We start from the raw sequence: 15,746 nt of genomic DNA, 5'->3' as shown, positions 1-15,746 counted from the left end.
TCTCTCTCTCACTCGCAGCAGTGAGACACTGGACTATACCCTACCTCGCTTTCCCGCTAATATACTCCATCTCTTCCCAGATGTCACTATGAAACGCAAAACAAAGGCTAAAGGGGGCAGGGTAAGTCGAGCTAGAAATTGCGCCCTGTCAGACATGCGAGTGTGAAGCAAATGTGTAGCTGTGTATAGGAGAAGTCTCCTATAAGGAGACACATGTGAGATCTATCTCTCTGTTTTAAAAGATGTGGCTGCGCTGTAAGTGTCAGAGTATAGTAGACGGCTTAACAGAGGTTACTCTGTCATGCTCAGAGATGCTTGGATGATGTGAAGACTACAAACAACAGATTTAGTTTGGACCACTCTCTCTTACAGTGGCTAATATTTCTTCTCTTTTGTGGTTCACTAAGTTCTTTGCATGTTGCTTCATCGCGGTGCTGTCGCTTGATTTCGGAGTAGTGAATTCAACATAGTGGAAAGAGTTGGGGATCTTTTTTCCTCTGTCTGTTTTGTTAACCTTGTATGGCACAAGAGGGAACTTTTCACTGGACCATGTACCAAATGTAAGCAGTAGGCTATATTAGCCGTAATATATCATTTTTTAAAGTGCAGTTGCTTATCATACCCCTGATGGAAAGTGGGTTAAAGTCCATCTTGTGTATTAAAACCCTGGACTTAAGTCAAATTTACATTTTGTTAAAGATTACTCATTTTATTGATGCACATGCATAATCATATTCATGGACCATCTGCTGATCTGGCAAGCTTGGATCAAACTCACAAAACCAGCCCCTGCTAACCTTTTAAGTACAAAATAGTCGGGCTTAACGCTGCCATCCTAGACGTGTGTGTGTGTGTGTGTGTGTGTGTGTGTGTGTGTGTGTGTGTGTGTGTGTGTGTGTGTGTGTTGAGTGTGTATTTGAGGAGATTGTATGGATATTGGATAATACTTAATTTAGACCCCCTAGGCTGCTCATGCCATATATTTATACTATGATGATCTCTTTGATATCAGACAGGGCAATGTGTTTGAACAACTGAGCAAATAACAATACCACAAAGCGAGAATCTTTCTATATGGAATCTGATTGCACTCTTGACCACATATACAGCTCGCCGTTTGTATCCATCGCCATGGTGACATGGGCTTTCACAACTCATGCATGCGCACACTTCTCTCCTTGCTCTGAATAGATGATAGTGGGCCGTACTTACACGAATGCGATAGAGAACTCTATAAGGTTATACTCCTGTTAAACGGAATTACAACAGTTTCTAGCTGTTCCCCCCCGTATACATTCCTGGGCGATTAAAAAAAATAGGAATTTAGTTACCATTGGGCATCTTCGTCACATGAAATACTTATGTTCAACTCGTTCCAAACAAAGCTTATGCAGACTGAGAATTCATATGCCAGAGGTAAATCCGAGTTAACACGGATTTATACTGGCATGAGTTAAAGGACTAGAGTTTGTAATCCAGGTGGCCAAGGGATTTTACCACACAGTGGCAAAAAATCACTTAAATCTCCCCTGCATCCTGAGCCACTGAGCTCAGTAAGCAGGCAGATTTTTCAGAATTGATGACAGCACAACTATATCAGAGCTGAACTGTGTGTGTGTGTGTGTGTGTGTGTGTGTGTGTGTGTGTGTGTGTGTGTGTGTGTGTGTGTGTGTGTGTGTGTGTGTGTGTGTGTGTGTGTGTGTGTGTGTGTGTGTGTGTGTGTGTGTGTGTGTGTGTGTGTGTGTGTGTGTGTGTGTGTGGTGCGTGCGTGTGTGTGTGCGTGTGCGCACGCCCGTGTGTGTGTGTGGGGGGGGGGGGGGGGGGGGTGGTGCGTGCGTGTGTGTGTGTGTGTGTGCATCCATGCACGCGTGAGTGCCTGCATGCATGTGTTTTCACTTTTCACACACACACACACACACACTCACACACACACACACACACACACATGTCTGGCTGTGTGTGTACATGACGTGTATCATGTGTGTGTATGTTTGAGTTTATTTGGATCATTTGATTCCTTTATACACTCAATTAGTAAGAGTGGGAGCTTGCTAGAATGAGACCTTGACAGATTGGTATTATTTTGCTTTGACAGGGTGCGAGAGTATTGGGAATACCGCGTCCCATCTGCATAAAGATGAATAGATGTTGGTAACAGCATAAAGAAAGGGACAATGACCTCTATTTCAACAGCCATTGACTGACCCTCATCTCGTAGAGTGATCAAAGTGGCTGTGCTATTCTGATTATTTTCTCTTTTCCCACTTTTTTTTCTCGTAGTTTTTCGGTAACAATATGACGTATACGCTACGCGTTTGGAATATGGGAATACAACGAGTCAATGTGTACACATGCGCGCGCGTGCGCGCGTTTTGCGCACGCGTACGTGTGTGCGCGCACGCAGGCACGCACACACGCACACACACACACACACACACACACACACGTGTGTGGAGGACAGAGGAGCAGAGATAGAGTGGAGTTGTTTAATGACAGGAACAGCTGACTCATTTAGAGAGAGCAGTGAAAGGTAATTAACCCTGGGAAAACTACAGCTGCCATGCGAGCTGTTCACTTCAGCGCAATCTGATTAGGAATCAGTGCTAGAGTCCCTGACTCCTTTCAGGCACTGTGTGTGTGTGTCTGAGGTAAACTTTTCCCTTTGCCCCCCCCAGCCCCCCCCGCCCCCCGAGGGCCTTGCAGACTCGCACAGGAGACCTGCCTTTTGTGATGGGGGAGGATTAGCTCGAACGGTTACTACGTTTCTCCCAAATTACAGACCACCTGGTTGCATTCATGCGTCCTGCCGCCTCAATGAAAGGCCCTCCTTGGGCAGGAACAATGGGCAGGATTATACTCTGCAGAGATGACAGACACCAGGGCTGGAACTTCTTTCTCCCCAAACACCTGTCCCCAAATTAGTGAGGTTTTGAAAAAGCATGTTCATGACTAAATTCAAAGATGCACGCTAACACGAGCGTGGCTCGCAACGCTGGAGACAGGCCAAAGGGATGAAATTGTCTTTGCCATTCCATTTATTACGCTACTGATTGCACAGCATTGTGGTAATTATAAAAAGGAAAAAAGAACTGTTTTTTTTTTTTTATATATATAATAATATTTTGGGGGTTTAATTTGGATTGAATTCGATACATAAGATAGCATATTATCAATCCCCTTTCATGTGATAAGCGAACTAAAAAGCACCAGAAATGTGGTCAAAAACGGAAATTGTCCCTTTGATGTCAGAAGAAACAATCTGGACTTGGTGGTGCCTCTGTGTGGTGGGTCTCCAGATGAACTCCGTTTGGAGGGAGGGCTTTCAGATGACTTTGGAAAGCGATTAGAAGATTCATAAATCACCTCAGCAAAGGTGTCACCATCTGACTCTTTTATGGGGCGCCTTGCTAACTCGGTCCAATAACAAGTTTCGCCTGTAGTTATGCCATCGCAACAAATCATTGAAGCGATAGTGGCTAGCCAGCCTCCTAATTGTCTGTTAAGAATTCTGTGTGCCGCGTTGTTTTATTGAAGCATCGCAGTCTTGGAGAAGTGATAAGATGCCAATTCCCCCTCTATAAAAGTACTCATATTGGCAACGGACACAAACACTTTGCTTGGCTGTCATGCGTAGCTGTGAGGCTGTTATATCTGAAATCACAGTTGACTTCAAGATTTTGACTATGTATCTGTGAATGCAGAACCTCTATTGGAGCCTATATATATTTCGACTGGAGGAAAATTGATTTTCTTTTTCATTTTGATCTTGGGATGCATTGATTTGCATATGTTCAGTCATACTTTTGGCATGTGGTATTTCTTTTTTGTTGGTGAATCAAGGTTTGATTCAAACTTGATTATTTTTCTTTTAATGACCTGTCACTGTCACACACATATAAAATTGTTTGTTTTGTCATTTATAATTGAGATGGATTCTCAAAAGAATATTTTAGGGACAGGGGGAGCCAGTGTGACCGTTTTTTTTTTTGCTGTGAATCCATATTTGCTGACATTGATCATCATCACGAGATCATGACCTAGTATTTTATACTTTGTATCCTACAAATTATTCAGTTGAGTTCCTCCTCTTCCAGTCTTATTGGAAAATATTGATTTAAATAACCAAAGATCCATCATTGCAACAAAAACAAGAGGAAATTATTATGTCAACACACTTTAGGCTCAGCTTGGATATGAATTGGAAATCAGAGTCCCCCCCCTCACTCCCCACCCTCCTCTAAAACGTCTCTTAGCTATTATTCTAATGTCCAGCTGCTAGCTTTTTAGACACAGGCCATCTAATGGCTCCCTCGCAATCTAGAAATACATTTTCTTTTTGGGGAAAAAAAAACTTGTTTCTCTAAATTATCTCTGGTAAGAAGGTGATCTTAGTTAAGCAGCGTTTGATATACAGACATACACACACACACAAAAAAAAACGATTTGCGTTTCAGATTGCAAACAAATAAGTTTAAAGTTTTAAATTGCATTTGACCGTTTCCACAAGCCATAAGGTGTGCCATAAGTGAGCACTATTCAAGGATGTATATTGCTGTGGGCAGTCACCCCCGGTTTGATTCTTTTAGCCCACACTTTACATTTTGCTGATTCCATAAGCATATATAGTGGATGATAACAAACACGCCTCGACCTATATGTTGCACATGAATCAGTCTTCCATTATAACCCCTCAAACATCCATTACAAGAAAATATCAAAGTAAACCGGTATCTCTTACATTTTCTTTTTTTTTGTTGCTCTTTATTATGCAGAAATAGAAAACACTTAAGCATGTGAAATTAATGTGAAAATTATTCCTGGGGTAAACTATAAACACAGAAGTTATACCCCGCACATTTACCCATTTTTCCCCCCTCTCCTCCTTCCCCTAGATCAGAGTGTAATTGCCAGTAATCAGGTCTGTTTGCTGCTGATAAAACCACTCTGAATGCGAGGAACCCTCTTTGTGTGATGACTCAATTATGCCAGAAGTGGCTCATCAAACCTGGCCCATCAGCTGCTTTAATAAATAAGGAGGAAAACTTGCTGCAGGCGCATTATAATTCCATTCATTCCATAATTAAATCCATTCCAGTTTTAACCCTTTGCTTCAGTGTGCCCGTGGTATGAAAAAAAAAGAAAGAAAAGAAACAAAAACAAGCAGAGGGCGGAGGGGGGGGGTACAGAACAGACAGTGACCTTGTGCAGAGCACCCATCCGTTCCCCATAATTCAAAATGATACTGCCGAAGAAAGGTTAATCCATTCTGGACGGGGAACCTGCACCTTTTAAAAGCATCACGTTATACTTTAGCTATTGAGAAATAGCGCTCGTAAGCGCGGCACCGAGTGCCGCGCTTACGAGCTTGTATAGGTCTGCCATTTTTGGAAAATGTGGCGCAAATCTTTGAATATATATTCTTTCAGAGCGAACGTTTTTTTTAACTCAAATCTTTGCTTCTGGGTGGGGGGGTCCCCTGGAACAACATATTTTCAGATGGTGGTCGACGGCCAATTACATATAATTTTTGTGAAACATTGAAATATTGAGAACCACTGATATGGAAACATGAGGTTTTTCAGGAAAATTGTCATGATTTAGAAGACATTTTCTTAAATGTCGACGTCGGGTCGGAATGGGTTAAGAGAAAAAAGGCTCAGGGAGGAAGGGATGGGTATCAGTCCAGATAGAGCCCCTGTGTGTGTGTGTGTGTGTGTGTGTGTGTGTGTGTGTGTGTGTGTGTGTGTGTGTGTGTGTGTGTGTGTGTGTGTGTGGTTTTATGTATGCATTGTTTCCACCACACAGCCCTAGACAGTAATTATGTTAAAAGACTAATCTAATCATAACAGTTGGTCGGGTGAGTGTGTGCGGTTCTGACATTTTGAAATCTTATTTTGCGTAATCTAATTTGCCTCTATCAACCGTGCCTGTGCCCCCTATCTAAAGGAAATGCAAACAATGTAATTAATTTGATGGGTTCTTCTTCAAAATCTTACTTTTCCTTTTTTACCGGCCCTTCATTATTATTATAGTTTCAAGATGTAAGTATCGGTATAGTGCCATCGAGTTTTCTTTTTTGCTCGATCACAATAACGTCTGTGTGTTAATTACATGAGAGTGTCCCAAGTGCACGGATAAGCTGGGGAACAAGAGGACAAAATGATTCAAGGTCAATGTTGAATGTCCACAGCAGTTGGCACAGTATTAATACACCATTGTTAAAAAAAAAATAAAAGAATATAATAATAGCAGCACTTCCATAAAAATCTCCAATCAGCCACTGAATTGGACTATAATAGTCATGCTATAGCAGTATAGCATCTTAAAAGGTATTTCACAGATGTCTCAGCATCCTCCTCGGCCTCGACCATCTCAACTTGGATCCAGCAGCAGCAGCAGCAGCAGCAGCACCCTGACAATAATGGTGTGAAGCAATGGTTATTCATGACTGTTGGACTGGGAAGCCCCCCCCCCCCCCCCCCCCAAGTCACAGCCCCCATTCTTTCTCCTCTGTGCGTGGTGGGAACACTAGCAGATGGGGTTAGGCTGGGGGAAATGGGTTGGTTGGGTTGGGGGGGCTCAAGGACAGCTCTAGCCAGCCCCAGATTAACACATAGAAAATCACATAGACCCTGAGCATCAGCCCCCCGCCTCCCCCCCCTCAAACAGTCCTCCGAGATGCACTATTTGTGTTGGGAAAAAGGGGAGGGGGAGTAGATATATGATTCAGCAGATGACGAACCGACGCAAATAGACGTCGCTTTTTTCCCCCCCTCCCTTCTTCTTATGCTAATGACGATCAGATCCCCCCCCCCCCCCCCCCCCCCCCTCCGTGTTTTTTTTGTTTTTGTTTTTTTGTTGTTTTTTCTGGTGGAAACGCTGTAAGGGCTATAATTAAGAAGGTGGATTTATTTATTTATTTATCCTTTTTTTTTTTTTTTTAATTCAAAGCTAACAGAAATAAATAATTCCTTTAATAAGATCTGTGGAAGTGAAGAGGCTTAATGTACTCATTGTTGTTCATCCTTGTTTTCCCTCTTGGATGTTTTGTATTAATTAGAGGCAAGCAATTTGATCTCTGTCAAGCAATCAATTTGCATCTTGTTCCTTATTCCATGTGAGCTTTTTATTACGTTGCTTTTCTCCCTCCGTTTCTAAACTGCACGTTCAAACAGCCAATGGGCTGAAACAGCAGCAACAACGACCAAAGATAACGCTAATAAAATATAGGTGGGAAGGAGCTTTTAGAATGATCCAATTGATTTGCCATAAACTGACGGCAATTATTGTTTGCCGGCGAAAAAAAGTAAATTGGAAGAGACAAATTGTAATGCACAATTTTATCCATGCCACGACAGAGATTTATATGTGTGTGTGTATGCGTGTGTGTGTGTGTGTGTGACGTGATTTTATTACAGAGAATGAGTTACGCGCCCAGGTCCTGAGAGCTAAGAGTTGTGAACACATCAACCAAGGTGGACAGTGTGGGTCTGGCTGCTTGTCCTGCACAGCGCTTGGGAAACTACAATCAAAGGTAAGTCACATCCCATGCCAATGCGGGACATAGAGTGCCCATGTTATTCTAAATCAATGTAATATCAAGTAACATAAATATGTATATACATATTTTGTATTGTATGTTTGTTGTAGGGTAGGCCTATATCTTTTGTTTTCTCTGTATCAGAAATAACAGTAAGTGTGTGAAAGCAGATATAGTCTCTATCTCTCTAAAGCTCATGACTAATGCATGTTTTGGATAAGTAGCATGTTTAGTAGGTGCAGGGTCACTGCTCCCAAACTGAGATTGTTTATACTTATGCAAAGAGGTGGGTGGTTGGTGGACTCTATATACACCACACAGCTGATGCTGCTGACTGTGCTCTTCAATGCACTGGCGCTGGGCGTTGCTCAATCAGGAAACCTCCTAGGTTTAATTCTTGGATTAAACAATGCACTGCCTCAGTTGACCTTGTGGTATGTGGTTCTCCGGTCTTGGACGATTTAGATTGGTAGACTGGGGGACTTTTCCCACTTTTATACAAACAGCCCAAAAAAACAGTATTTCATTATAAGCCTTATATTTGGCACTTTGCAAGCTTTCATGCATTTATTCCGTGTCAAGGATCAGATAAAGTTTCTAGTTAGACTGTGGAGGGAATATCAAATAAAGGCTTATATGTGTTTGACCCTGAATGCATCTATTTGTTCTTCCGTTGTAAACATTCAGTCAAACGTCACAGCTAGCTCTCCATATTACGATGTTGGGTGTATCCATTATTGCAACATGGACATCTTTGTTGTTCCTTCATTTATGATGCCGTATTTGACTAATTAGATATAGCCTTCAGTTTGTCAAGAACCATTAAGGGTCCATCATCCCCTTGGCAGCAGAAAAAACTGTGCTTACATGAGAAAGGCTTTATATTTGTCCCCAGAAACCAAAATGAGTCATGGCATTCAGTAATACAGTAGCTCTAGGTATTATACTGTCAAAGCATCAGTGAACATTAGTTGAACATGCACCCTTAACCACCTTCAGAACCATGCAAAATTCTCCATTTTCCACACACATCTGCTTCATTTGTCGGACAGCCATGGGACGGAAAGACTAAAGGAAGATCTGAACCTTTCATATTGTCACTGTCGGGTATAAACCTTGTGTCCAACGACTAGCTATACTGTTCAATAAATGAACATTTCTCTTTTGGAATAGCGTAAAATAGCAGATCTACAAGCTCACAATGCTTGCGTGTTTCATGATAAACCTTTTGGGATGTGTTCTCTTAAAACACAAGTCAACACGTATTAAAGCAATATAGTGTAAGTCCGATGATATATAATGGGTATACACACAACAACAATTGAATATCGAGGATGTGGTGTGTTTTTGCTCATAACGTCAAACTCGTATAATAGAACCCGTGCACAAAGTTGCAGAATGTTTGTTAGGAGAAAAAAAAAAAGTGTTCCCGAACTAATGAGGTGCATTAGTTTTTTACAGAATGTAATCTATAGTGTTTGGGAGTTGTTTGTCTCAATAGGCTCTCAGTAATCAAAAGTAATGAACCTATTATGAGCAGGACCTCTGAGGGCCCAGCGTGGCATTAAGAGTGTGGCACATAAAAGGTTTATTAAAGGAAATTAAGGTCCATCACTGCCACACCTGCTCCCCTATTATAAATGTATGACAGGTCAGTGCCTTCAATCACAACAGCAAACGAGAGAGAGGAGTCATGTTTCCCATTACCAGGGAAAAGTAACAGCGTATCCTATGACTCACAGGTTTCACTGGCCCTGTGATCACAATACGCCGCCATCAGCCCTGGAATAATTATGTCTAATAGGTTTTATTTGGGATCCACAAGCAATGGATGGCCAGGCAGGGAGAGTGGATGGGTTTTTTCTCTTTTTTAGACTATTTTTGTCTAAACACATGCTGTGTGAGGCGTATAGTCTGCACTTAAATATTATCATTTTAGATTATTATGGTGTGTTTCTCACCGTTCAAAGTTTTTATTTCATGTTTTTTGTTTTCGTGTTGCTGCGGCATGCATTAGCACGCTATTGGACATGTTAGTGGTTTTGTGATGTTATCTCGGGTAATCCAAAATACTGAATGCTCAACATTAACTATTGGTTTGTTTCTGAATGGCTCAAAGACCAGGTATAAGCAGCAAAAGGATGGCGTGTTGGCATGTTCTGCAAGACTGTGCTAACAATATAATAATAATATAAAAAAAAGAGAGAGAATACAGATACAGGGCTATGATCCACTTCAGTTGTGTTTCTGGATTTATAGAATGTTACACATTATGCTTAAAGGGGCATTCCACTCATTTTCAACATTTTACTATGTCATTAATATACCTTAGAGCTGTTGTGGAAATAATAAAAAAAAATCCCCCCATTCTGCGTTTCCTAGAACTGGAGATCTGAAAAAAATCATTAACATGGTGAAACGCATCTTGATGACATCATCAAGATGTGTTTCACCATGTTAATGATTTCTTTCATACTTACAGTTCTAGGAAACACAGAATGGGGGGACTTTTTTATTATTTCCACACAACAGCTCTAAGGTATATTAATGACATAGTAAAATGTTGAAAATGAGTGGAATGCCCCTTTAACCCATTTAGACCTGACCTCGATGACAGTTTTCTGAAAAACCCTATGTAACATGTTTCTATGTCAGTGGTGCTCAAACTATTTCATGTCAAGGACCCCAAAAACTATACAATTATATATTTGGCCTCCGACCCCCCATGTCAAAATATATTGTTCCAGGGACCCCCCGAGAGGCAAAGATTTGAGTTAAAAATGTTCGCTCTGAAAGAATATAGGATATTCCAAATTTGCGCCACATTTTCACGATTTTTAAAAAATAGCAGACCTACAAGCTCGTAGCGTGGCACCGAGTGCCGCGCTACGAGCTTGTAGGTCTGCTATTTTTGAAAAATTGTAGACCTTGTAGGCTTGTAGATCTGCTATTTTTAAGTATTCTTTTTAAGTATAACATCATGCTTAAAACACCAAAAGGAGTTCCCGCCCAAAATAGGATAAATACACCTGTACACTAGTGCACCGTCATGGATTAAAGCAAAAATAAAAGACTGATAAAAATGTGTAAGGCCAATTAAGTCCTATTATGCGATTTGTGAAAGGAGCCGTACTCACACTAGTGCAGTATTGTTCCTGTTCCTACATATACCGCCAACCAGGTGAAGACACATCACAGATTGAGTCTTTAGCCTTTAGCGTTTTAGGACATATCCGAGACCATTAGGGTTTTTTTTTTATGGAAAGTGCTTCTAAAACATATTGCTAGTTTGACCACTTCCAATTTACACTCCAATCCTAAAAATAAATAAATGACCGAGCTCACAATGCGTCACTGCATGCGCAACACGCTTCCATTAGGAGACACACACGCTGCCTTCGACGGCACATGAAATCCAAATGACTGAAATCAGACTGAGAAACCTTAATCCGTAATGTATTCATTCAATAACCTTATGCTTTATTTATTTATTTATAGATGGATTCTGATGGCGAGGACAAGGCGCTTCAACCATGTAACAGAAGCACTGGTGAGTATAGCACTGGTCATGTTTAACCCAGTCTGGGCTGGGTTAAACACTTTAGCTATTGAAAAATAGCAGATCTACAAGCTCATAGCGCGGCACCGAGTGCCGCGCTACGAGCTTGTAGGTCTGCTATTTTAGAAAAATCGTGAAAATGTGGCACAAATTTGGAATATATATATATATAAATAACTCAAATCTTTGCTTCTGGGAGGTGGTCCTGGAACAACATATTTTCAGATGTGGGGGGGGTGGAGGCATATTACATATATATTTTGGGGTCCTTGACATGAAAAATTGAGCACCACTGATACAGAAACATGGGTATTTCAGAAAACTGTCAGAAGTTAGAAGATTTTTTAAATTTTATTTCGATGTCAGGCCTAAATGGTTTAAGCTAAGTTTTTAACTACAGACCCATTCGTACACACATACTTGTCACCAACATACAGTGTGCAAACACACGCACACACACACACGCACACACACACACGCACACGCATTTCCACTTACCGATATGGCTCAGGGGTATCAGTTCAAGAACAATCCAACTTCACAACTGTCAGCTTTATGTATTATCTCGGCAGTTTTGAAGAGCGCTGCGTTGCCATTACATTATTCAGAGGGGAATAACTTCATTAAATTGGAACACTGGCTCAAATTAGTTAAGGAGTGCATCTATATTGTGTGATTGAAAACCTCTAGACTGGGTATGTCATTATCCCATATAGGCCTGACGTCGACATTTAAAAAAAAAAAAGTCTTCTAAATCATGGCAATTTTCTGAAAAACCTCATGTTTCTGTATCAGTGGTGCTCAATATTTCATGTCAAGGACCCACCGGAGTTATCTGTATTTGGCCACCGACCCCCCCATCTGAAAATGTGTTGTTCCAGGGACACCCCCCAAAGATTTGAGTTAAAAACGTTCGGTCTGAAAGAATATATATTCAAAGATTTGAGTCACATCTTAACGATTTGTCAAAAAATAGCAGACCTACAAGCTCGTAGCGCGGCACTCGGTGCCGCGCTACGAGCTTGTAGATCTGCTATTTTTCCAATAGCTTTAAAGTATAACATAATGAGTTAAAACGCCCAAAAAGGGGGTTTTCCCGTACAGAATGGGTTATGCAAGTGTTCAGGGCCTCTGAGGCCCGCCTGCGTATGCCGGAGCTATTACCATGTCTGGGAAATTCATGGAAGCGTTATTATTGGTTGTGCAAGCGCTTCACGGGAGTAGGGTTGAAACCTGTGAATGAGATTTGCATGGGCCTCTGGGAAAATCGATTTACCCTTTTAGATCATGTTGTCAAAGCCGTCAAAGGATGAGCTATGCCGTTGGTCTCCCGGAGAACACGGGGAGATTGAACGAGAAGCTTTTCAGATCAATAAAGAGGCCCCTCCCCCACGATCCTCCTCCGTTCTGATCATAGCTGATGGCTTTGTTAAATGCAAGAAGAAACCTTCACATCTGTGCACCGCGCATAACCCTTCATTTACCTTTGTGAATGTGGCCATTTTTTACTCTCACAGGGTTGAATTACTTATTACAACCTTGCTTTTTTTTTTTGCTTTTTTTTTTCTATACGGAGAAAATATCAGATCTACAAAGGGAGCTTGTAGATCAGCTGTTGTTGTTGTTCTATAGGCCTAAGTCATATGACAAAGTATATAGATTTGGCTTATGCTTTTACAGCATATATGTCAAACTCAAGGCCCCGGGGTCCAAATCAGGCCCGTGAATGAATTATCTTTGGCCCGCGGAATGATATTTAATTAGTATTAGAACTGGCCCTCTGGTATATTGCACGGACCACCATAAAACTACAAGTCCGACAATGCACTGCGAGTGCATTGGCACATATCACATACTATGAAAACAGTGCTTGGTGAGGATCATAGAACAGGAAACTGAGCTTAATAATAATGCATTTTCAGTTTTAAATGTATTTACTTTTTTGCTGTTTGCCTGGGACATCCTCATGACCGCGGTGCCCGTGTGTTGAAACACAGTCCGGCCCTCGACTTGTACCAATTTCTTTATTTTGGCCCACTGTGTATTTGAGTTTGACATCCCTGTTTTACAGGAAGGCAAACAAAAAAATGCAACCACCTCTTTGATCTATACCATGCATGCCATGTTATGTTATCAGATTGGCTACTTGATCAAAAACAACCATTATTAATCATTGTTGCTTGACGCACATACAACATTTCTCCATACATTGTCCGAATGTATCGTACGATAAATGATACATTGGAACACTGGAGCAACAGGCCTCTATTGAATGTTTACCTGTCTTTTCTCCATTCTTATTTACAGTGCTGGCCGACTGCATCACTGAGACTTCAAGGTAAAAGTTCATGCTTGTCTTAAAGCTTGTCCACAATCATACCATGAGAACAAAACATAACGTCACCTGCATGCTCGACAAAAACGAACAAAATGTATGAAAAATGAAGTCAGTGTCTTGAGCTCATTCTGTTTTTATTGTATAATGCAAATGGTAAGTATGTGTGTACTAAGAGTGGTAAGAGTGTGTGTACTACTAGACTCCTAGAGCTTACAAACAATCCAAGTTTTTGCACAATTCATTCAAAATACTTCAAACACACACACACACACACACACACACACACACACACACACACACACACACACACACACACACACACACACACACACACACACACACACACACACACACACACACACACACACACACACACACACACACACACACACACTTTAAAGTAGGTTTTCTAAGAGAATTCTGTTTTTCCTGGAGCTAGACATCACAGTTTTTGTATCCAAAATATGAATCATCGTGCAATCATGTCGCCTAAAAGAAAAACGGAGTAATCTCCAGTTTGTACACCAATTCGAACAAAAAGCACTCATTAACCCATTCAGGGCGGGAACCCCTTTTGGTGTTTTAAGCATTATGTTATACTTTAGCTATTGAAAAATAGCAGATCTACAAGCTCATAGCGCGCCACCGAGTGGCGGGCCACAAGCTTGTATAGGTCTGCTATTTTTGAAAAATCGTAAAAATGCGGCACAAATCTTTGAATATATATTCTTTCAGAGCAAACGTTTTTTTATTTGAGAGACACGAATCCAGCCTTGTCAGATACTTTCAAAACTAGCCAACGGTATATGAGAGCTATACCGACCACCGGGGGGAATTCATCAGCTGACCTATTGATCTCTCCGTCCCCATTGATCTTCTCCTAGCCCATATGGGCCCGCCGTCGTGGCTTGGAAGAGGAGTGCCCCGGAAGGGGTGCAACAAGGTGCCCCCGTCAACAAGAGAAAGTCCCTGCTGATGAAGCCCCGCCACTACAGCCCCAGCAGCAGCCAGGCGGCGTGCGGCGAGGAGGAGGAGGACGGTGCAGGCGAAGACGACCTGGCGGCCGCGGCACCGCGGGACAAAGAAGAGCCGAGGAACATTGACACTCCAGCAGGTAAACAGATGTCCTGTTGTTTTGTCTGTTTTGATGAACAATTGACGCCGAATTTTAAAATCCCATCTGTTGCATTCATATTTCCCACTCCCCATCCCTGCCACCAGCCAGCCAGCCAGCCAGCTAGAGCCACCGTCATTGTGCACTGGAAGTGAAAGACTAACACGGCTGGGTCCACATTAGTTGTGTCTCGCGTTCCTCAAATTGAAGTTTTGACAGCTGATCCACCATGATATTTTTGGCATGGTTTTTTTTTTTTTTTACCCTCTCCCCCTTTTGATGAGGTCCAGATTTTGGCCCCCTCGTCTGTCTTTTTTTTTCTTTTTGAATAGCCCCATTCCAGATCCATTGAATGGACGCCACGGAATGGAGAAAACAAATTGAAAGCCTGAGCACGTTATATGCTTCACCTTCATTTGAATGAAAGTTTATTTCATTTTCTTTAATTGATTTTTATTAAAGTTGCACATTATACGCTGGGCAAATGAGCAGACGCCAATTGAGAGCACTATACTGGGCGAGGATTATTTTCCTACAGCTGGGATTTTTTTGCCTAGCTACACGTTAATGTCATCAACCACAGTTAAATGGTCATTACAAGTTAAAGCGCTGTCTTTTTCAAAAGGTAAACATGTCTATTTTCTAATGAATTGAATTTTGTGCATTTTGGCAACAATGCCCCTGGTTTGTGTGCATGTGCATTCTCTCCCACTATAATCTGCACTTATTTGGTATATTTTTAACGATGTAACTAAGCAACACAACGTAATTGTCCCTTTCAAAAGCTTTTGTTAGGCTCTCTAACACAGTCTAATACATAATTAGGCATAATGTCTACAGCTCATTATAGTACACATGTGTGTAGTTAAATGGACCAGAAGAGTAGCTCACTGAATTGTGTGGATTCATTGGAAATGGAATTTATATTTGCTTCCCTCTGTTCATATTACAGTTACAGTTACATCCGCGTATATGATCAGTTTCCCTTCCGTGTTTTTCTAACTTCTAGGTAGTTTTGTTTAGTTTTAGCTTTTGGAACATTGCATTATCTTACTTCTCACAAACCCCTGCAATTCATTTTAAAATAGAAATGCTGAGTGAGAAAGATTCCATATATTCATCGATCGCATCAAATTACCGTAAGGAAATGACTATATGTTAACTTTTGGGCGGGAACCCCTTTTGGTGTTTTTAT

General features: G+C 41.3%; 1 protein-coding gene across 1 annotated transcript in view; it reads left to right on the top strand.

Annotated features, from left to right (window-relative positions):
- The window catches only part of st18 (ST18 C2H2C-type zinc finger transcription factor), a gene marked incomplete at its 5' end in the record, with an annotated part of 45,961 nt that overhangs the window by 6,091 nt on the left and 24,124 nt on the right, over positions 1–15,746 (top strand). The window contains 4 exons of the mRNA XM_079529521.1: positions 7,419–7,534; positions 11,039–11,090; positions 13,407–13,437; positions 14,322–14,551. Coding sequence (XP_079385647.1) covers positions 7,419–7,534; positions 11,039–11,090; positions 13,407–13,437; positions 14,322–14,551 — 429 coding nt within the window. The remainder of the gene's footprint in view (positions 1–7,418; positions 7,535–11,038; positions 11,091–13,406; positions 13,438–14,321; positions 14,552–15,746) is intronic.

The sequence above is a fragment of the Electrona antarctica genome (assembly GCF_951216825.1).
Source record: "Electrona antarctica genome assembly, chromosome: 19".
NCBI lineage: Eukaryota > Metazoa > Chordata > Actinopteri > Myctophiformes > Myctophidae > Electrona > Electrona antarctica.
Note: the sequence above shows the minus strand (reverse complement) of the source record. Positions and strands in the feature narration are given on the sequence as shown.